We start from the raw sequence: 23,061 nt of genomic DNA, 5'->3' as shown, positions 1-23,061 counted from the left end.
GGAGCAAGAGGCTCAGATCCCAGCGGTACCACAAGTCCCAGCATGCCCAGCACAACAGCAAGACAGTGGACATGAGACTGCATCTACTGTTGGAGCCCAGGAGAGCACTAATTCTGGGAATATTGATACTGTTCATGTGGGGTTGGGGGCTGAAGGGGGTACAGAGACTGTGGTGGACATTGCGCATCCTGATGATGCTATTGAGATTGATGATGATGATAATAATGTGCAAAATGTCTGTGATTTCCCCCCTTTGGTTTCCAGCACACAAGGTGCAACAGGCCCCTCCGCTGCAGACCCTCGCCCTGTCAGTCAGCCCAGTGTGGCCCCACAGGTCCCTCCCAGTAATGTTTGGAGCCGCGGCGCTCCATCCTTTACCTCCAGCTCCAATTACACTGGGCAGGCTTTCAAAAGGAGGAATGTGGTGCGGTTCAGGCACAGAGGTGCCAAGGAGGATCTGCCGGACAGGAGGCTGGTGGTCAGGGAGCTTCTGTGACGCCAGATGGGGTTTGCGCCGGTTAATATCTTGGCGGTCATCAATCTGCCAGACAGACAGGGCTATGATATCAGCTTTAAGCTTATGTCTGATCTGGACAGATTCTGGGCCAATTTCCCCAAGTTCAGGGACGTTGATGGCTGGAATAAGTTCAGCTTCATTCCAATATCTAAACTGGATACCGCCACGGTTAATATCATCTTTTGGAATGAGGCTGTTCCCCCGCAGGACATTGTGGTGTGGCTCCGGAGGCATTGTGACCTTGTCTCCGACCTCACCAAAAACAGGGATGTGGACGGTATATGGACCGGTGGATGGAAGGTGCTGGTGAAACTGCGCCAGCACAACAATATCACGGCTCACTTACCCAACTCCTTCTTTATCGGGAGGGAGAAGGGGGTTTGCTTCTACCCTGGGCAGCCATGAAAGTGTTTTAAGTGTGGTAAAGTGGGTCACCTGGCAAACACCTGTACCGTGGTAAAGTGCAGCCTGTGCGGGGAAGTCGGCCACTTAGCGGCAGATTGCCAGAACATCAAGTGCAATCTCTGTGGGGAGATCGGCCACCCTCACAGGGACTGTCCTGATGCCTGGCACAATATATGCAAGCTCCTTCCTGATGAGGAGTTAGTGACATGGACAGAGGCTCAGGAGGAGGAGGCTTTAATGTCAGGGACAGTACTGACCAGGTCAGAGGTCCACCAGGGGTCCGCTCAGGTAACATCAGAGCAGCTTTGTACAGAGGGGAGCATGGAGGTCGTCCCTCAGGTCCAGCAGCCACATGTTGCCACCTCTTCAGTATCACCATCTCTAGCTGAAGAAAGTGGCTGTAATCAGGTAAAAAGGAAAAAAAAGGACAAGGACTCCCGTAAACCTGAGGAGGAGTATGTCACTAGCCAGGGTGGCAGGAAAAAAGTCCAGAGTTCGGCAGGTGTGATGGTCGTGTCCAATAAGTTTGATGTTTTGTCTGAGTCTGATGGGGACTTGGAGGAAGAGATAAAAAGAATAGAGACTGAGTATGACAGGGACGTAGCGGACGATCCCCCTACAAAACGGAAGCCCGTACTTGCTGACACTGAGATACAGTCTGACATGGAGACCGGTGGTAGTCAGAACATCTGTGACCCAGACTTATGATGGCGGCTTTTACATCTCTGCTCCTCTGTTGTGGCATTGTGATGGCGGATTTCGCATTAAAAATAACATCCAGTAATGTGAACAGCATTAAGGTGAGGAGGACTAGGCACGCTGTCTATGACCATCTCCGATACCTGGACGCAGATGTCCTCTTTCTGCAGGAGACGCGGCTGACGACTCAGGGGCTCATGAGGGAGGCTGAGAGGGAATGGCGGTCTGGTCCCTCTTTTTGGTCACTGGCTGTGGAGTCGTACGCCGGGGTCGCCATTCTGTTTAACACCAGGGATGTGACAGTACATAGGATGACGGAGGTGGTTATGGGAAGGTGTCTGGTCCTGGAAGTCACTGTCCATGGGAGGCGACTTAGGCTTATTAACATCTATGGGCCACAGACGGTGACTGACAGGATACAGTTATTTAATGATGTCAAGCCTTATCTGTTCACCTCTCTTCCAGTGATAATGGCGGGGGACTTTAATGCCATACTGACATCAGGTGACAACTCCTCAGGTAGAACCGTGACGAGGGATGGTAGGATCTTGAATAACATAGTCCTGCAGGCCGGATTAGGGGACATCTTTAAACGGGGAGGTCGAAAGCCAAAATTAACCTATTCCTGCTCCAATAGAGGCAGTAGAATAGATCTGGCTTTTGTAAGTCCCACGGAAGTCATTGGTGCCATGAGTGAGAGAGTCGTCCCATACTCAGACCATCTTGCCCTATATTTCTGCCTGGGGGCCACTAAGCGAGCTGATGTTGGTAGGGGGTTATGGAGACTCAATTCCAGCCTCCTCCATGATGTCTCTGTCCAGAGTTGTGTCCACTCCCTTTTGCAGGGTCATCTACAGAGAGTGGACTTCTATGACAACATGGCCGACTGGTGGGAGGACGTCAAGGATGATATCAGATACCTCTTGAAGAGACTGTCAGTTAAGAAGGGCAGGAGTAAGTATAGCCAGTACCTAAGGCTGCGCAAAGAATTGGAGTCACTCTATTCGGAGGGCGGGGGTAACAAAGAGAAGATCGACCGGTTGAAATCTGAGATAAGGCAGTATCAGTACAGCAGGTATACCTCCTTGGTTCTTGAACGGGATTATGAGGTCTTAGGGGCACCTGATCCCTTTGAGAATTGCCGGGAGTGGGTGGCCAATAAATTGGTCACAGGTCTCATTGACTCCCAGGGTGTATTGCAGGAATCTCGGGAGGGTATCCTGGCAGTTGTGAATTCTTATTATACTGACTTGTTTCAGAGGAAGGCTTTGGATAAACATAAAATGACTCAATTCTTGGAGGCAACTCCAACGCCTGATACTAATGATCTGGACTTTTCTCCTTTGACAGCAGAATTAACGGTGGAGGAGGTTAAGGAGGCCATTGATAAGTTACATCTGAAGAAGGCACCAGGTCCGGATGGTATAACAGCAGAATTTTATAAGAAATTCAGAGACCTCCTGGCTCCAATTCTTGTGGATGTTTACAAAAATTGTCTAGAAAATCACCTGATGCCTCCATCCATGAGAGTGTCCTCATTAATTCTGCTGTCTAAAGGTAAGGAGCCGAGCGACATCAAGAATTGGAGGCCAATTGCCCTCTTGAATGTTGACAGGAAGATTCTGGCGAAGATCCTGTTTTCTAGGTTAGTCTGTTTGTCGCCGGCACTGTTGGTAGGCTCTCAGTTTGGCACAGTAAAAGGGCGGAACATCTCTGGAGCGGTCATCTCGATACGGGAGATGTTTGAGAGATGTAAAGCTCTGCGGTGTGGGAGATATGTTGTCAGTCTGGACCAGGCTAAAGCCTTTGACAGAGTTGATCATGATTATCTGTGGGCCACTTTGTCAAAGTACGGTATTCCAGGACAATTTGTGGATTGGCTGAAGACTTTGTACAGAGAGGCGGTGAGCTTTCCTCTGATTAATGGTTGGCAGGGTGGCACTTTTGGAGTTGAGGCGGGGGTGAGACAGGGCTGCCCGCTGAGTCCACTCCTGTATGTTTTTGCCATAGACCCGTTTCTGAGGTCACTGCAGGAGTGTAACTTTTGGGGGGTGCCGGTCCCCCACTGCTTGCCTCTGAAGGTGGTTGCCTACGCGGATGATGTGACGCTGGTGATATCTAATCCTCATGAGGTGCAGATGTTGTCTGCGGCCATCAGAAGTTACTCAGAGGCCTCCGGGTCTCTGGTCAACCTTGAGAAGAGTCAAGCTCTGTGGACATTGCAATCTGACCCAGACTTTGATCTGCCGCAGTTTGTTAAGGCCTCCACCCATATTAAGATCTTAGGGGTGAAATTTGGGAGGGAAGATAATGCCAGCCTAAATTGGGAGGAAAAATTGGAGACCGGAAATGCAAAGGTTCAGCGATGGATGAACTGGAGGCTGACTTACAGAGAAAGGGTTGCTATGTTGAAGACGTACCTGGTCCCCGTCTTCTTGTATGTCTCTGTCGTTTTTCCTTTGCCAGAATCCTTCTCGGCGAGGCTCCTCAGCCTGTTCTTCCTGCTCTTGTGGGGGAACAGGATGAACCTGATAAAGAGGGGAATAACGTACCTACGGCGGAGTGAGGGCGGGCTGGATATGTTAAATCCAAGGGTTTTCTTTGACTCCTTGTTTCTGAAAGTAAATTTTGGGAGTATGGATTCAAACAGTAGCTCCCTGTGGGCGAATAGTATCAGGTATTGGATATTGCCTTTTGCGGAATCTTGGGTGCGAGGCGGCAGTCTCAAGAGGAGGAGATGGACAGGTGACCACCTCCCCCAGTATCTGGAATATGGTCTGAAGTGTGTCAGGAAGTGGGGACTGCAGAAGTCTTACATTGAGAGTAATACGAGGAAAGATCTGTGTGCTCATATATGTAGGACTTTCTTTTACTCTCCACTGGCCCTAAGAGATTGTGCCACCAAGACCCTTCAGGACAGTCTCCGGTTCCTCAATGGGAGGCGACTTCCAGCAAAGTTTTTTGACATTGCTTGGCTGTCACTACATGGGAAGCTCTTTGTGAGGGGGAACTTAAAATATTTAAGTGTTTCGGATCGGAACTGTCCCCTTGGTTGTCAGCAGGAGGAAACCATGGAGCATTTTATTTGTGATTGCTGGGGAGGTAGGGAAATATGGACGGAAGTATCGACCAAGCTGAAAATCCCCAGACTGCTGTCCCTGAAATACCCTGACATTATCTATGGAGTCCCATCCACTGACGGTAACATCGACAGGGGGACAATGTACCTGATCATTACCACCATTAAGTATTACCACTGGCACATGAGAACCCGAGTGTCTCTCCACAGCGAGCCCTTCCATCCCGTCACCGCAGCCACAAAGATACTGTCCGAGCTCAGATGGATAAGAGCGATAGAGATAAAGAAAAGTCAGAGTAATGGGAAACTATGGAGGAATGTGTCTGTGGGATAATAACATGACCGTGTTACTAAAAGTGTTTATTTCATATTCTTCCTTCCACAGGAGTGAACTCTAAGTTACCTTTATTCCTAATGTATTAATTTAGTTCTATAATTGTCTGATGCATTCATGAGAATTTGTTTTGTATTAAGGAAGAATTCTGTTTATTTTAATTGTATTTGTTGGTTTTATACAATAAAAATTGCCCCCTATGTACAAGAATATAGCTACTATACTGCCCCCTATATACAAGAATATAACTACTACAATACTGCCCTATGTACAAGAATATAACTACTATAATACTCTCCTCTGTACAAGAATATAACTACTATAATACTGCCCCCATGTACAAGAATATAACTGCTATAATAATGTCCCTATATACAAGAATATAACTACTATAATACTGCCCCCTATGTACAAGAAAATAACTACTATAATACTGCCCCTATGTACAAGAATATAACTGCTATAATAATGTCCCTATATACAAGAATATAACTACTATAATACTGTCTCTATGATCGAGAATATAACTACTACAATACTGCTCCTATGTACAAGAATATAACTACTATAAGGCTAAGTTCACATGTAGCGGAACTCTTGCGGAAATTACAGCAAGAGTTCCGGAATTCCATTCCGCGGGAAAATCGCATTTTAAATTCCCGCGATTTTCCCGCGGAAAAACTAGCATTTTGCAAGCGATCTGTAGCATCGCTTGGAGAACTGATTGACAGGTTGGTCACACTCGTCAAACATAGTGTTTGACAAGTGTGACCAACTTTTTACTACTGAGGCCGCCTATGCAGCATCAGTAGTAAAAGATAAAATGTAAAAAATAACAAAAAAAATAAAAAATGGTGTTATTCTTACCTTCCGACGTCCCGCGCAGCCTTCCCGCCTCTCTCCACGCTCTCGTTCCCAGTAATCCTTTGTGAAAATGCCCGCGATGACGTCTGTTCTTGCGGGATCGTGATGTCTCTCGGTCATTCGCGATGACGTCGCGCAAATGACCGCGAGACTTCGCGATCCCGCGAGAACGGACGTCATTGCGGGCATTTTCGCAAAGGATTACTGGGAACGGGAGTGTGGAGAGAGGCGGGAAGGTGGCGCGGGACGTCGGAAGGTGAGAATAACAATATTTCTTATTTTAAATTCTATTTTTTACTGGGATATGATACCCAAAGCCCGGAGGACAGTCTCCTCTCCTCCGGACCGTGGGTACCATCCGCAATTATTCTGCTTACTTTTCGCATGGTGTGCACAGCCACATGCGGAAAGTAAGCAGAACAATGCATTCCTATGGGTGCGGGATCGCCGCGATTCTGCAAAATTAATGAGCATGCTGCGGTTTTTACCGTGAAGCGATTCCGCCGCGGTAAAAACCGCAGCATTAGCACAGCATTGCTGAATCCCATAGGAATGCATGGGATGCTTATTTTTTGCGTTTTTGCAGCAAAATCGCGAGGTTAAAAACGCCGCGGAAACGGAAAAAAACGCCACATGTGAACTCAGCCAAATACTTACCCTTATGTATAAGAATGGCAAATTTTATAACAGAGTGCTGGGGTGGGAGGAAAATATTTGAAGAAATATCCTGCAAGTTAAAAGTCCCAAGATTGCAGTCCCTAAAATACACAGAAATCATCTATGGTGTACCATCTACTGTAAGTTACATCAACCAGGGGACCTTGTATCTGATTATAACAGTCATAAAGTATCACTGGCATATGAGAACCCGAGTCGCCATCAGTAGGAACCCTTCCATCATACGACAGCAGTGAACCTGATCATGTCGGAACTGAGGTGTATAAAATGTCTAGAGATGAGGAAGAACGGAAACTACAAAACATTATGGAGAAATGTACATATGGATTAATGTGATTAATTTGGATTTACCATTTGTGTTGGTTGTTATTATTTTATTTTTTTTTCTCCCTCTTTCCAGAGCAATGCACTTGAACTAATAGTATTGTAACATTTCATTTTATTGGACTTGTATTGCTTTTGTTGAATGATTAATGTTTTGACATTTATGATCAGAATGTACAGTAATATGTACTGTTTGTTTTTCACTAATAAAAAATTGCCCCTATGTACAAGAATATAACTACTATAATACTGCTCCTATGAACAAGAATATAACTACTATAATACTGCTCCTATGTACAAGAATATAGCTACTATAATACTGCCCTATGTACAATAATATAACTACTATAAGACTGGTCCTATATACAAGAATATAACTACTATAATACTGCCCCCTATGTACAAGAATATAACTGCTATAATACTGCCCCCATGCACAAGAATATAACTATTATAATACTGCCCCCTATGTATAAGAATATAACTACTGTAATACTACCCCCTATGTACAAGAATATAACTACTATAATACTGCCCCTATGTACAAGAATATAACTACTATAATGCTGCCCTATGTACAAGAATATAACTACTATAATACTGCCCCTATGTACAAGAATATGACTACTATAATACTGCTCCTATGTACAAGAATATAGCTACTATAATACTGCCCCCCTATGGACAAGAATATAAATACTATAACACTGCCCTATGTACAATAATATAACTACTATAATACTGCCCCTATGTACAATAATATAACTACTATAATACTGCCCCTATGTACAAGAATATAACTACTATAATACTGCCCCTATGTACAAGAATATAACTACTATAATACTGCCCCCCATGGACAAGAATATAAATACTATAACACTGCCCTATGTACAATAATATAACTACTATAATACTGCCCCTATGTACAAGAATAAAACTACTATAATACTGCCCCTATGTACAAGAATATAACTACTATAATACTGCCCCCCTATGTACAAGAATATAAATACTATAACACTGCCCTATGTACAATAATATAACTACTATAATACTGACCCTATGTACAAGAATAAAACTACTATAATACTGCCCCTATGTACAAGAATATAACTACTATAATACTGCCCCCCTATGTACAAGAATATAAATACTATAACACTGCCCTATGTACAAGAATATAAGTACTATAATACTGCTCGCTATGTACAAGAATATAACTACTATAATACTGCCCCTATGTACAAGAATATAACTACTATAATACTGCTCCTTTGTACAAGAATATAACTACAATAATACTGCCCTATGTACAATAATATAACTACTATAATACTGCCCCTATATGCAAGAATATGTGAGAGTGTAATAAAATGCCAAATTAATCTCCAATAGTGTTATTGGCTTTGGTACTTGGCTTATAGATTAATGCTTCCTACCCAGAAGCCGTCTGTGCCTTGGATAACAACTGTATGTGGCGCACTGTGGAATATTGTGAGTTTCAGTTTATTTACCGCTGGTCCAGCTAGTATTATGATCTTCCGCATCTCCTGGAGAATGGCCTTTGGATTAATATGTCGCATCTTCTGTAGACATCCTGTCGTGTCTGGATCCTCCTCTATGTTGCTGTCGATGCCAGTGACAGTAGTGCCCTCCGGGCTTGTGACTTCTTCCTCCTCCTTTTCCATTACTGTTGGGAAATTATGACATTAAATGTTAAATACTAGTCAACCACAAAAGAAAACAATCTGTAGAACTGTAACTCCTCATTTTACTTAACACACCATTCAGTATCTTAGAAAAGCTAGGTGATCAGACCTATTTTGATCTGCAGCTCTTGTCATAATTGGCTTCTTCCACTTTAAAAGTAGCAGAAGGATTAAAATGTCATTTCACGGCCTCTTTTTAATATAACTGTAAGATCTAATAAATCCCGGCCGTGTACCGACAGCCCTGCTAAATATTCTTCATATGCGACAATGATAGGAGCTGTAATCAGAGAGGGATGGGGGAGATGTCATTCCACTACACCATGGAAGAAGGCAGGGAGCTGCTCAGACAGGACGCCAAAGGGAAGGGTTGGATATGACCGCTCTGCGGAAACCCATGTAAATTAATTGAGCTGTCCCCAATAGCCTGGGTAAGAGCTGCATTACCGTAAAATCTCACAGCCCTACGCTGCACTCTTCCATCTGTGGTTGTCCCCTCCATGTACATACTTTTCCACTATATGATGCCCCCACACAGTTTTATGTCCCCATATAACGGTCCCTCATAGTATTATGCCCCATAGGATGCCCTCATACATTATGATGCTACCATAGTATTTTGTTCCTATGTGATGCCCACACATCGTATGATGCCCCCATATGATGCCTTCCCACAGCAGCATGCCCGCATATGATGGTATTATGTCCTCATATGGAGCCCAAACATAGTATGATGCTCCCATAGTATTATTTCCCCATATGATGCCCACATATTGTCTCATGCCCCCATAGTATTATGTCACCATATGGAGCCCAGACATAGTATAATGCTCCCATAGTATTATATCCTCATATGATGCTCACATGTAGTCTGATGCTCCCATAGTATTATGTCACCATATGGAACCCAAACATAGTATGACGCCCCCATAGTATTATGTCACCACATGGAGCCAAGACATAGTATAATGCCCCCATAGTATTATGCCCCCATATGATGTCCACATATAGTCTGATGCCCACTCACAGGACTATGCCCCCTTATGATGCCCCCATAGTTTGTATGTTCTCCCCGTGTTTGCGTGGGTTTCCTCCCACACTTCAAAGACATACTGATAGGGAATTTAGATTGTGAGCCCCATCAGGGACAGCGATGATAATGTGTGCAAACTGTAAAGTGCTGCGGAATGTGTTAGCGCTATATAAAAATAAAGATTATTATATAGTATTATGTCCCCTTATGATGCCCACACATAGTAAGATGCCCACTCACAGGACTATGCCCCCATATGATACCCCCATAGTATTATGTCTCCATATGATGCCCACACATAGTGTGGTGCCCACTCACAGGTCTATGCCCCCATATGATGCCCCCGAGTATTATGTCCCCTATGATGCCCAAGCATTGTATGAAGTCCCCCACATTATTATGCTTCTTTTGATACCTCTACACAGTATGATGGCCCTACATACTCGCACAGAATTATGCCGCCATATGATGTGACATAACACAGGCGAATGGTGCAGCAGGGAGCAAATGATCCACCATTCTATTCAACTATAAATGAGTCCTTAGGGTATGTGCACACGCTGTGGATTCTGCTGCGGATCCACATTGGATTTGGCCCTACAGATCCGCAGCAGTTCCGCAGACATTGTACAGTACAATGCAAAGCAATGGATTTTAACAACGCTGTGCACATGCTGCAGATTTTTTCGCGTGGATTTGCTGCGGTTTTAAGGCTGAGTTCACACGTGGCGTTTTTTTCGCGTTTCCGCGGCGGTTTTAACCGCGCGATTTTGCCGCGAAAACGCGAAAAATAAGCATCCTATGCATTCCTATGGGATTCCGCAATGCTGTACTAATGCTGCGGTTTTTACCCCGGCGGAATCGCTTAGCGGTAAAAACCGCAGCATGCTCATTAATTTGCGGAATCGCGGCGATCCCGCACCCATAGGAATGCATTGTTCCGCTTACATCCCGCATGTGGCTGTGCACACCATGCGGAAAGTAAGCAAAACATTTGCGGATGGTACCCACGGTCCGGAGGAGAGGAGACTGTCCTCCGGGCTTTGGGTACCATATCCCTGTAAAAAATAGAATTTAAAAATAAAAAATATTGTTATTCTCACCCTCCGACGTCCCGCGCAGTCTTCCTGCTTCTCTTCACGCTCTCGTTCCCAGTAGTCCTTTGCGAAAATGCCAGCGATGGGGTCCGTTCTCGCGGGATCGCGAAGTCTCGCGGTCATTCGCGCGACGTCATCGCGAATTACCGTGAGACGTCGCGATCCCGCGAGAACTGACGTCATCGCGGGCATTTTCGCAAAGGATTACTGGGAACGGATGCGAGGGACGTCGGAGGGTAAGAATAACACCATTTTTTATTTTTTTTTTACATTCTATCTTTTACTATTGATGCCGCATAGGCGGTCTCAGTAGTAAAAAGTTGGTCACACTTGTCAAACACTATGTTTGACGAGTGTGACCAACCTGTCAATCAGTTCTCCAAGCGATGCTACAGATCGCTTGGAGAACGCTAGCATTTTGCAAGCTAAATACGCTTGCAAAATGCTAGTTTTTCCGCGGGAAAATCGCGGGAATTTAAAATGCGATTTTCCCGCGGACTGGAATTCCGGAATTCTCACGGTAATTTCCGCGAGAGTTCCGGTACGTGTGCACTTAGGCTAAAACTGCAGCATATCAATTCTTTCTGCAGATTCCGCAGCGGTTTGACACCTGTTCCATTGTCCAGGTGTCAAACCGCAGGGGAAAACCACTGACAAATCCGCAGATAAACCGCAGGTCATTTTACCTGCAGTTTTACCTGCAAATCCGTGTGGAAAAATCCACAGCTGAATCCGCACTGTGTGCACTCACCCTTAAGGTGAAGATACAATTAACATGATGTTCTGATCGCATTTACTATACACTTGTACTGTTTCGAGTCAATATGACCCAACCTATTAGAAAGGATGATTTTAGCTACTGTGTTTTATTTGAAGACCTATTTCATTATTAAACTGTATGTGAACATGGTTGATCATAAACAAATGAAGAATGAAGCTTACATCATGACACAGTAATAAAAAAAAATGGCTTTACAATATGCAGTCTAAAGAACAGAATTGAATAATTTGAGAAGAAAAGCCTAGTGTATGTGCTACATAGCGATAAAGATGTGTCCTCACAGCTCAGTGTCCTCTCTCACAGAATGGAAAGAGAAATGCCTGGATGAGGACGGTACTTGCTCACTGATAAGAACAGTGAAACCTCCACCCTTTTGAATCATGAGATGAAGTGCACAGAAATTTTGCAGGCAGAAATAATTATTGACCTGTTGAACAGTATAAAATATTATCGGGTCATACTGACCAGAACAGTACAAGTGTAACAACAAGCGTGTAGCAAGAAGTAAACAAAAAAACAAACAAAAAAACCAAGACTCATAATATCAACCCCTCAAATGAGGAAGTCAATTAATCACAAGTTTCAGATCCGCATAATAAAAAATCTGCAGGGTCTCAAATTTTATTTTGGGTCATATTGACCCAAACAGAACAGCAGTGATTTAAAAGAGACCAACCTTCCTGGCTGCAGAGGAATCCCCCCCCCCCCACCTTCCCCCAACTCTGGGAGTGTCCCTCCGGCTCCATGGGAGACATGCATATACCTGCAAAGCTTCTCTGAATCCTGCAGATAATACGAAGTATTCAGGAGAGCAGAGTGTCTCGCTGCGGAGGACCCGGCACGGCCATACATTACACAGACAGCCCATTGATTTGAATGGACATCATGCAGTGCATGAATTTCACCTGTGGCGGCGCTGCAGAGGAACTGAGCGCTTGTTGCCAACATGGATTGCTGCTGATTGATAGACAATCATCTTATAGTGAGGGGACCCTTCTAACAAAAGTGGGGGATCCCCTCTAAGTATGGCAGAATCAGTGCCTGCCAGGCTACAGGCTGCCATAAAAGAATGCCATGTGGCTGTGGCATCATGGAGCGCGTCAGCTTATCCCAGGAGCAATTCCAGAATTATTGGGGGATTGCTATATGGGCAGTTTCCAAAGGATTTGATAGAGGCAGATAGAAGTAGGGGTTGAGTCTTACTTTGCCGACGTTGCCTCCACTCGCTGAGCTCTGTGGTGTCACTGCAGGGTAGAGGTTGTGGGAGATTTTGCGCTCTGGGTGTTTCCTCCCGTGATTTTTTAAGGTCTACCCAGGCTCCTCCTATACTCTGCCCCAGCCAAGAAAGTGCAGATTATTCCAGTATGAGAACCTTGTACTGGTGCCAGCAGCACACACAGAAAACGGAACAGAAATCACAAATTAGCAAATGGACGTGCTGCAACGGGACATAAATGGGACACTGCGAGTACAGGGGGAGGGAAGCAATCAATTGTTTTCTGCTATCAGCCATGCTGGGGACAGGGGCTGTGAGCAAAACCAGAAATGTCTGCTCATGCATACCCAGCGGTGATAGTAAAGGGATACCCTGCAATGCTGGTAAACCTTGTCCTGTATAACGGCTGGTAGAAAGGTGGGCCAGGGGTCAGCGGGTGAAGGAGGTACGGGATCCCCCCTTCTTCTCAAGGCAGGCAACGTCATTATTATTTATTATTATAGCACCATTTATGCCATGGCGCTTTACATGTGAGGAGGGGTATACATAATACATACAAGTACAGTAATCTTAAACAATACAAGTCAGGGCTGGTATAGGAGGAGAGAGGACCCTGCCTGCGAGGGCTCACAGTCTCACATGTCCCTGAAAACAATCCTGGCAGAGAATCGTTCATAGCAAGTTGCTTGTTCCTGCCCTCGGGGCAAAGCTTCAGCTTCCTGCCATAGCCCTGTATCTGTGTAGGGGGAGGCTGGATTGATGAAGACGTTGTGGTAACAGGTGGGTTGTTATGATGTTGTTTTATAGCCTGATGTACTGATGTTGATGTATGAATATTTATATGTGTGATAAAAAAGATTTTATTATCTTCAAATCCCACCAAGGAGAACAACTGCAGGGAGTTTGTATGTTCTCCCCGTGTTGCGTGGGTTTCCTCCGGGTACTCCGGTTCCTGCCACATTCCAAAGACATACAGATAGGGAATTTAGATTGTGAACCCCATCGGGGACAGCGATGATGATGTCTATAAAGCGCTGTGGAATTAATGGCGTTATATAAATGAGTAAAATAAATAAATTATATTCCTATGGCCGCTGTGTGTTTGGTTCTATAGGCTTTCCCTAAGTCTATTCCTGGGAATGCGTGAGGTCTGTCCACTAGAGGGCCAACACTAAGTACAGAAATATAGATTGCACTACACTGGGGATAAGACAGTTAAGAGTTGGGTTTAGCCCACAGTTTGGGAGGGGTTAGACCAGTTGGCATAGAAAAGATTTTTCCGGTCTCGGACTAAGGCTGGGGTCACACTATCATATGGCATCAGATGCGATATACTAATGACCCTCAGCTCCTGCTCTGCTGTAAGCGGGCGCCGAGTGTCATGCGACTATGCTCTGATCCTCTCGCACAGAGAGGAGCAGAGCACAGCTGCGGAGGAGGCTGAGAAACTAATTTCTCCATCTCCTCCATTGCCGGGGTCAGCGTATATCGCACCGCACTCAGGTGATATCCGAATGATGTGCGCTGTGCCACTCGCACCTATAGACTTATATGGGTCCGAGTGAGCCGAGACTATGGTTAGGTAGATTCATAACTGGCTCAGTGATCGGACCCAAATAGTGGTAATAAATGGTTGCCCATCCAATTGAAAATGTGTTTCAAGTGGAGAACCACAAGGCTCTGTCCTGGCCCCAGTGTTGTTCAACATTTTTATAAATGATCTCGATAAGGGAACTGAAAATAAACTGATCAAATTTGCAGACAATGCAAAGCTAGGAGGGATAGCAAACACTAAAGAAGATGGAGGAAGGATTGAGAAGGATCTAGATAAGCTTGAACAATGTACAGTGACTAATAAATTTTTATTTAAAAAGGGATATATGCAAGATTTTACATCTGGGCAAGAAAAATAAAAATTACATTTGCAAGAATGTGAAGAATAGAACTAAGCACCAGCACGTGTGAAAAGAATTGGGTATACTAATAGATCACAGACTGCACATGAGTCAACAGTGTGATGCAGCAGCAAAAAAAGCAAACATTTCTAGGTGTTAGGGTTGCGAATCTTACTAAATATAAAATATAAGGAAGTGCGATCGCAACTCGGGGTCCATCGTGCAGAGATGGAAAACTGCTGCTCAGTAATGGCGGAGCACTGAACACCGGCGGGTTAACTACTGATCCGGTGTGTACAGGAGCGAACTCTGTTACTTCACAGAGCCGCTGGCACATACGCCGGAGCCTGTTGTGCTCACAGAGCCCGGCAAGGAGAGCGCTAGTGTAGAGATACAAGACTCTGCCCCAAGGACACAGGGTTAGAGTCCCTCTTGACTCACTAGCGTGCGGCACCGCAACTGCGATGCCAGGAGAACAGAACTAAAGACAACCGCTACTGGAGCATGCAGAGCCGCACTGGCGGATGCCACTAACCAGCTTAACTTAGAGCTGGAAACTGCACTATCTGCGCACGGCGCCGCTCTGACGGATGCCGCAGTATATGCGGTAACGTAGTGCTTTGTGCTGAATGGCACACTCTGGCGCTAGCATGTGTGAGGAGCTGGGAGCACTGCGGTGCTAGGCAGTGCCACAACTCGGCGCTGACTCTGACTCTATAAATCCTAACTCATGCACAACCAAGGGAGGAGTCATAATGAGTCAGTCACCTGGCACAAGCATCCATCATCATACACACGCATAGCCATTAGAGTCTATATTAGCGCATGGCCGAGCGGCCATGCGAGCCTTTTATAGCAGCGTTCTTCCGGGACCTTCCTGATGGTCCAATCCGAGCTGCTTGAGTGCCTGAGCATGTGACCTCCGACGTCCAATGAGAGGTCGTCCCACGGGCATGCTCAATAGGCTGCAAAAAGGACTTAGCCTCCTGAGCTGCTCGCTGCTGACTAGTGCGGATTGCTAAAGCTGAACCAGAGGTGGCAGCAGCAGCAGCAACCAACCTGACAGCACTAGCTTGAGCAAGATGTTGGGATCAACGCCTTTGCTGAGCAACCTCCTCTGCGGTCAGGACTGAATGGGAGACCGCAGAAAGCAAGACTCGGGATTCCTCCTGTGTAGAGGCAGGAACCTAACACTAGGATGCATTAAGAGAAGCGTAGAGTCTACATCACGTGAAACAATTATCCCCTTCTCCTTGGCCAGGCCTCATCTGGAATATTGTATCCAGTACTGGGCACCCCATTTTAAAAGATATTGAAGAACTGGAGCAAGTTCACAAAAGAGCTACCAATGTGGTGAGCGGACTTGCAAAGTATGTCCTACAAGGAACATTTAAAAAATCTGGGAATGTTTATCTTGCAAAAAAAGAAGGCTAAGTGGAGCCTTAATAACTGTCTACAAATATCTGAAGGGATGTCACCGTGTAGAGAGATCATCCTTATTCTCATTTGCACATGGAAACATAAGAAGCAATGGAATGAAACTGAAAGACAAAAGATACAGATTAGATATTAGAAAAAACTTTTTGACAGCGTGATCAATGAGTGGAATAGGTTGCTACGATGTACCGAAGGCCATGTTGTGCACTTTAGCCACGTAAAAGGTTATGGGTTAATCAAAGAGCAAGGCACGGTCGATGAGGTGCATGTAAATCAGGCCATGGTTAAAAGAGAGACTTTGCCCTACCGCCTGCATAGCCTCTACATGGGAGAGAAAGTAAATTTCTGCAAGGTTTTGTGCAGAAAAGGGTGGTATGCGGTGGAGAGATCACCTGTTGGAAGGGAGAAGTGGATTTTGAGCAGGAACACCAACAACGACATCCACCCCCACCCGCATAGTACATGCTCCAGGTGTCACGTGGACCCGTCCTGTGTGACGCGACCCGCAGGCCGGTAACTGTAAACAACAAGACGCGGCACGTGATACTGTCCTGTGTGACACGGCCCGCAGGCCGGTAACTAAAACAACAAGACATGGGGAAAGGGGAAACAGTTACAATGGTGGGCCCTGCGATAGGGAAAGGGGACGTGGATACCTCCTGCACTCCCCTGAGTCAGTGTCCCTACCGTTCCTAACATTCCCTATGCCAGTTTCGCACCGGGCGCCGATCAGGGAACTGTCGCCCTAGCACACCCTACACCTATCCCTTGCTAGGGAGCTGGGTGGCGCAGGCACTGGCCCCACCGATGTACTAATACACACTAAGGAAAAACACAAACAGGGAAACGCCACTTAGCTTTACTCTGTTGCACTTGCTCCTGGCAACAGAGTCCACCACCAGAATGCAGCTCTCCTCCTGAATCGCTACCACCAAGCTCTGTCAGAGTTACAAGGAAATCCTGTATGACTCCTTCCACACCAGGGCTAAGACAGTGCTGCAAGGAACGCTCTCCAGCTCCTTCCTCCACCAAGGATGGCTGAAATGAACACTATCATTAACACTGATTGCAACACCTGTGACTCTTTTATAGCAGAGCCAGATCAATCACACCTGCATTATAATCATGTGCACTTAACTAAAGAAACCAGAGTGCAGTGATGCTCACCACCACCGGGGGCAAACTTAGAACAAATGACACCACAGTGCAATAATCCTAATGGCCACTGGGGCAAAAACCAAACTTCAGCACAGCTTAAGAAAAAAAAGGTTACCTGTGCTTTTTATCAGTCCTGATTCAGCATGGATCATGACAGTACCCTCCCCTTAATGAGGGGCCTCTGGACCCTGAAGACTGCTCCTCATCAGGGAACCACCTACAGCGGGGACGCCCAGACCCAGAGTTCACCCCAGCAACTACCTGCATGTCAGGTTGATGACAAACGAGCCCGCTGGTATTGGCAACGTATGTTCTGGAGGCACCACACATCTCTGAAGCGCTGACCTGGGGAACGAGTAGTGTATGTGTATGTTTGGTATGAGCTGGTAACACTCCACAACACACTTCCACTGGATGTTTTTTGGTGGCCACCCATACACGCTCGTTCACACAAAGGTCCGGACCTGAACGTTTATTGCCACTCGTTCGTTTGCCACCATTTGGAGAACTCTTTCTGGGATTGACAACAGAGGCGTCCCCCTGTGTCACCACACTCACAGCGCCGCACTTCACCAAGGGGTACACCACCCTCCAACCCTTTCCACCACCAGGTCTGCGCCTCCCAGGGTTGGCCAATGGCGAGAGTTGAGACTTGCCCCTACTCTCCTGTAGCACATCTGCTGCTCTCATCGGAGAGGAAGGGGTCCGTTGAAGAGACACGGCAGAGACAGTAGTTCCTAGGCAGCAGCCCTCACACGAGTGCCCCCAGCTGACCACTTCCCTCGCCCGCCCATCTATTACCGGGTTGTGTCTTTTCAGCCAAGGGAGGCCTAAAACGATAGGTACTGGCATTCCCTCCAAGACGTAGCATGACAAGGACTCCTCATGATGTCCTATACGCAGATGGATATTCTCTACGACTTGGGTCAAGCTCCCCTGGCTCAGTGGAACAGAGTTTATGGCCTGGATGCTAATAGGTTGGGCTAGCGTCCTAAACCTCACACCATGAGTCTGGACAAAGCGAGCATCTACCAGACTGACTCCTGCTCCGCTGTCCACAAGCACCGGTATCACTTCCAGTATCCCGCCAGTCAAGACCTCTGCTGACATGGTACCTTGGGAGGGCAAAATGGAGGAAATGTATACTCCCTGGTCGCCTCCCTCCAAGCGACCAGGGGAATGCGGCTTCTCAGATGGCACAGATAATTTGGCGCGCAATGGGCAAGCCTTCAGGACATGACCAGTCTGCCCACAGTACAAACATGCCGACACCACTCCCCGAACCATAGGCAGCTACGAATACAAACTAACTCCTCCTACTTGCATGGGTTCATCAGGAGACTTGGCATGAACTGGGCAGGCTCTCATAAAATGGCCAGGCTTCCCACAGGAAAAGCATACCCCCCCACCATGACGAGCCGCAGACAACCCCTTTTTTGTATCAACAACACCGGGCTGTCTGGGTTCCTCCGTCCGCACTGGTGGGTCCTCCTCCCTAGCGAGGACATCAGGGGGCACTTTTTGTATATGCCTTTCCCTAGGGCGTCTATCCACCCGGATGGCAAGGGACATGGCGGCCTCCAGCGACCTGGGGGTGGCGTACTGCACCAGAGTATCCTGCAAATTTGGAGACAAACCCTGTACAAATTGACTCCTAAGTGCAGGGTCATTCCACTGAGTGTTAGTGGCCCATCTCCTAAACTTTGAGCAGTACTCCTCAGAAATCCGGGCTCCCTGTTTACACCTACGGATTCGGGATTCCACCAGGGCAACGCCATCAGGATCCCCATACACAAGCGCCAAGGCCGCAAAAAACTCGTCCACGGACTCTAATGATGGAGAATTGTCCTATATGGAGAAGGCCCAGGATTGGGGATCCCCTTTAAGAAGGGACATAATGATTCCCACCCATTGCTCTTCACTCCCTGATGAACAAGGGCGCAGCCTGAAATACAATTTTCAGGCTTGTTGAAACATCAAGAATTGATCTCTCCCTCCAGAAAATCTGTCAGGGAGGGATATCTTGGGTTCTGGCTGAGCCTGTTCCTGAACCAAGCCCCCAGATCCCACCAACAGCCGCAGCTGCCAGTGCCACACCAACCCTCCGCGCAGCCCCCTAATTTCATTAGTAAGGATCTGCAGCATTTGGGCAAAGGGCTGAACTGGGTCCATGGCTCAGCAGAAAAAAAAATTATTGGTTGGTGATAATGTCATGTGGACCCATCCTGTGTGACGCGACCCACAGGCCGGTAACTGTAAACAACAAGACGCGGCACGTGATACTGTCCTGTGTGACACGGCCTGCAGGCCGATAACTAAAACAACAAGACACGGGGAAAGGGGAAACAGTTACAACGGTGGGCCCTGCGATAGGGAAAAGGGACGTGGAGACCTTCTACACTCCCCTGAATCAGTGTCCCAACCGCTATTAACGCTCCCTATGCCGATTCCGCACTGGGCGCCGATCAGGAACCTGTCGCCCTAGCACACCCTACACCTATCCCTTGCTAGGGAGCTGGGTGGCGCAGGCACTGGCCCCACCGCTGTACTAATACACACTAAGGAAAAACACAAACAGGGAAACCCCACTTAGCTTTACTCTGTTGCACTTGCTCCTGGCAACAGAGTCCACCACCAGAATGCAGCTCTCCTCCTGAATCGCTGCCACCAAGCTCTGTCAAAGCTACAAGGAAATCCCCTATGACTCCTTCCACACCAGGGCTAAGACAGTGCTGCAAGGAATGCTCTCCAGCTCCTTCCTCCACCAAGGATGGTTGAAATGAACACTATCACCAACACTGATTGCAACACCTGTGACTCTTTTATAGCAGAGCCAGAGCAATCACACCTGCATTATAATCATGTGCACTTAACTAAAGAAACCAGAGTGCAATGACGCTCACCACCACCGGGGGCAAACTTAGAACAAACGACACCACAGTGCAATAATCCTAATGGCCACCGGGGGCAAAAACCAAACTTAAGCACGGCTTAAGAAAAAAAAAGGTTACCTGTGCTTTTTATCAGTCCTGATCCAGCATGGATCATGACACCGGGCATCTGAACTGCCCAAGTTGCCTTGGAAGGTTAGTGCGGGTACCCAGACCAGAGTACCAAATCTTAATAGGGCCAGAGAGGATAACTGCTCCGTTGCCGAATCTCCTCATGTGGCTGTCTCAAATTTTTCCTTCACAAACAACAATTCTATGAATGTTGTGGTGGCCGGGTCCAACGTTCCCACGCCCTACTGGCTTCTCTAAGAGAGAAAAAAAAGTTGAGGTCAGCTGGCTCTTCCTACTCCTGGAAAGCCGTTCCTGCAGTGGCCATGTTTCAAAGCCAACTGTCTAAACAAGTTCTACATGGCTCATCCTGACACAGAGTTGAACGTTCCAGAGTCCATTGTTTTCAAATGGTATCGCATTGCTGTTGGAGGCCATTGCCTCACTGAATGGACTGGAACAGTCGGAGGACCGACAGTATAAATAGACATGGACATTGTTCACGGGAAAGGAAAAGAAGGGTTTGGAACTTTTTTTACAGGTTTTTTTTGCTATTTAGATTTTCGTGTGATAAAAATGGTCGGGGAATGACCATGTTTAGCCATGGGAGCATGTAGGGGGGAGGCTGGGTTGATGAAGATGTCATGGCAACAGGGGGTTGTTATGATGTTGTTTGTAGTTTGACCTACTGATGTTGATGTGTGAATATTGTGAGACAGTGACGGGCCTTGTTGTAAATGGCCGGTATGTGTCACAGCGGAGGAGGTCCTCTGCACTGTAAGCCTGAAATGTTGCTCTTGGACCTGTAGTTCCACGAGCTTTGTTTTTGTTTATACTAGGGGGCTTACAGGGTTACTCGGAGCGCTGGGTGGGACTGGCTAACCACACACATCTCCCACCTATGGAGGGTGGTTCCAGCTACATAAAGTGACCATGGGTGGGTCACATGGTCTATGTTGTAAGGTTCTGCAAGAGGTCAGGCCTGTGTGTTGGAAGGTCCGATGAGTGGACGGACTTCCTGAAGAGCACATGGTGAGGCTGTGGACATGGAAAGTCTCTGTGTTGGAAGGTCCTGCGGGTGGATGGGATTCCTGAATAGCACAGGGTGAGACTATGTACTCGCAGAGTATGTGACGGCATTGCGTTGGGGAAGCTATGGACCTTCTGAGGGTCTGGACTGTCAGGAGTGCTCTTGTCCCAAGGAATCGGATGAGACGGTGATCCCAGTAAGGCAGCTTCCCGAGAAGCCAGGACTGACAAGGAGTCAGCGAGGAGAACAGGAGCTCCTGTAAGGTAACTCCAGACAAGGGGGCTATAGTAAGGGCAGACAAGTATCTGCCATTGGAACAGACTGTTGATTCAAAGCCGTATACTACGAAGTGCTATGGACTATGTGAGGTCTGTGTAACATGGCCTAGAGAGGTTTATGAGTTGCATAATAAGCCACATAGACTGTTTAAGCGGAAAAATGTTCCTTTGTGCCTTAAATCCTGCAGCCAAGTGAGTGTCCCCAATATATTCAGTAAGCGAAGCCTTACAATATTTATATGTGTGATAAAAAGAGTTTTATTATATTCTTATGGCCAGTGTGTGTTTGGTTCTCCTAGAGGTTTTGCCTAAGGCTGTCCCTGGGAATGCGCGAGGCTGAACAGGTGCTGTCAGGTCAAGTTTCACCACAGCATGAGAACACATCCAAAGTTTAATCTGGACTCCAAGGCAGTCTTGGACTTGAGGTTTAAAAGAGGTATTGAGTGTCATACCCCTGTGTGGAAGATGTCAGCTGAGTCGCAGAGAAAGGGAAGGATAGGGGTCCTCAGGGAAGCTGTTATGCAAGAAGAGTCCCTAGGTTCAGCAAGAGCAGTTGGGCTAAGGACAACTCGGGCAGAAAGGAGACGAAGACTGGCAGGCCAGGAAACAAAGGAAACATCACTAAAATGGGACTATGTCTTATTATGTATGCTGCAGCTGTGTGTAACCGAATTGCACAGTAAGGCCGGGGTCAGACTTGCGAGAAACTCGCACAAGTCTCGCACATCAATACCCGGCACTGCAGCTGGCACTCGGGACCGGAGCGTTCAGCTGCATAGAAATACATGAGAAGTCTGACCTCGGCCTAAAGCTGAACCTGTTACCTCGCACCCAAGGTCTCCGGTCTTGCCTGCAGCTACAGCCGGACCCAATCCCATGGACGGGGAGGTAGAAACAACTTCTGAAGTAGCAGTGAGTAAAGAACCAACTCCACCCACCACATACTCATGACTGACTCCTGTTTAGAAGAAAGGTTTCAGGGCAAAGAGAACTCCGTTCCGGCTCAAACCGCCCCTGTACTCCACTTCATCTGAATACCCTAGCCAAGACAGACTGGCATGATGGTGCCATCTACAGGCAGCCAACATGCAAAGTGCATTCCTTGCCGTTCTACCTTTGCTACACACCTGCCAGAAGGCTCTTGAAGGACATGACATGATGATATCTTCAAGGCTAATTTTTTTTAAATTTAGTTTCATGCAAATATTTTGGGTTAAAAATAATTTATGTAACTGTATTTTAATATAAATACATGCATTTAAGTAAAAATCAATAAATAAATGCCGTAATGTAGCAGTCCTCTCCTTACTTCCATTATTGCTGTTACATATTTGTTATGGCGCCCTCTGGTGTTCTTTTCATTCCCTCCTAGATTCCTAACATTGTGAAACCAGTAAATTGAGGCGCCATAACAAGTATGGAGCAACAATTATCTAGAGCTAGAGCCAGGAACATTTTTATTTTCTTAAAGGAAACCTGCACGATTGTTCTGGGGGTGCGGGCACGGAAGATTTCTAGGGAGTAA

General features: G+C 46.7%; 1 protein-coding gene across 3 annotated transcripts in view; it reads right to left on the bottom strand.

Moving 5' to 3' along the window:
- LOC141068060 (multidrug and toxin extrusion protein 1-like) overlaps window positions 1–22,728 on the bottom strand; it is a 234,623-nt gene extending 211,895 nt beyond the window's left edge. For 2 of the 3 annotated variants that reach the window (XM_073558270.1, XM_073558274.1), the window contains exons 1-2: window positions 12,727–12,840; window positions 8,418–8,593 (exon numbers count right to left, since the gene is read on the bottom strand). In XM_073558270.1, coding sequence (XP_073414371.1) covers window positions 8,418–8,591 — 174 coding nt within the window. In that variant the 5' untranslated portion in view covers window positions 8,592–8,593; window positions 12,727–12,840. Of the gene's footprint in view, window positions 1–8,417; window positions 8,594–12,726; window positions 12,841–22,360 lie in introns of those variants that run through there. The other variant, XM_073558271.1, reaches the window with a different exon arrangement.
- Window positions 22,729–23,061: the final 333 nt, after the last annotated feature.

This window comes from Dendrobates tinctorius, unplaced genomic scaffold (assembly GCF_039654945.1).
Source record: "Dendrobates tinctorius isolate UK_male_01 unplaced genomic scaffold, ASM3965494v1 ptg000013l, whole genome shotgun sequence".
NCBI lineage: Eukaryota > Metazoa > Chordata > Amphibia > Anura > Dendrobatidae > Dendrobates > Dendrobates tinctorius.
Note: the sequence above shows the minus strand (reverse complement) of the source record. Positions and strands in the feature narration are given on the sequence as shown.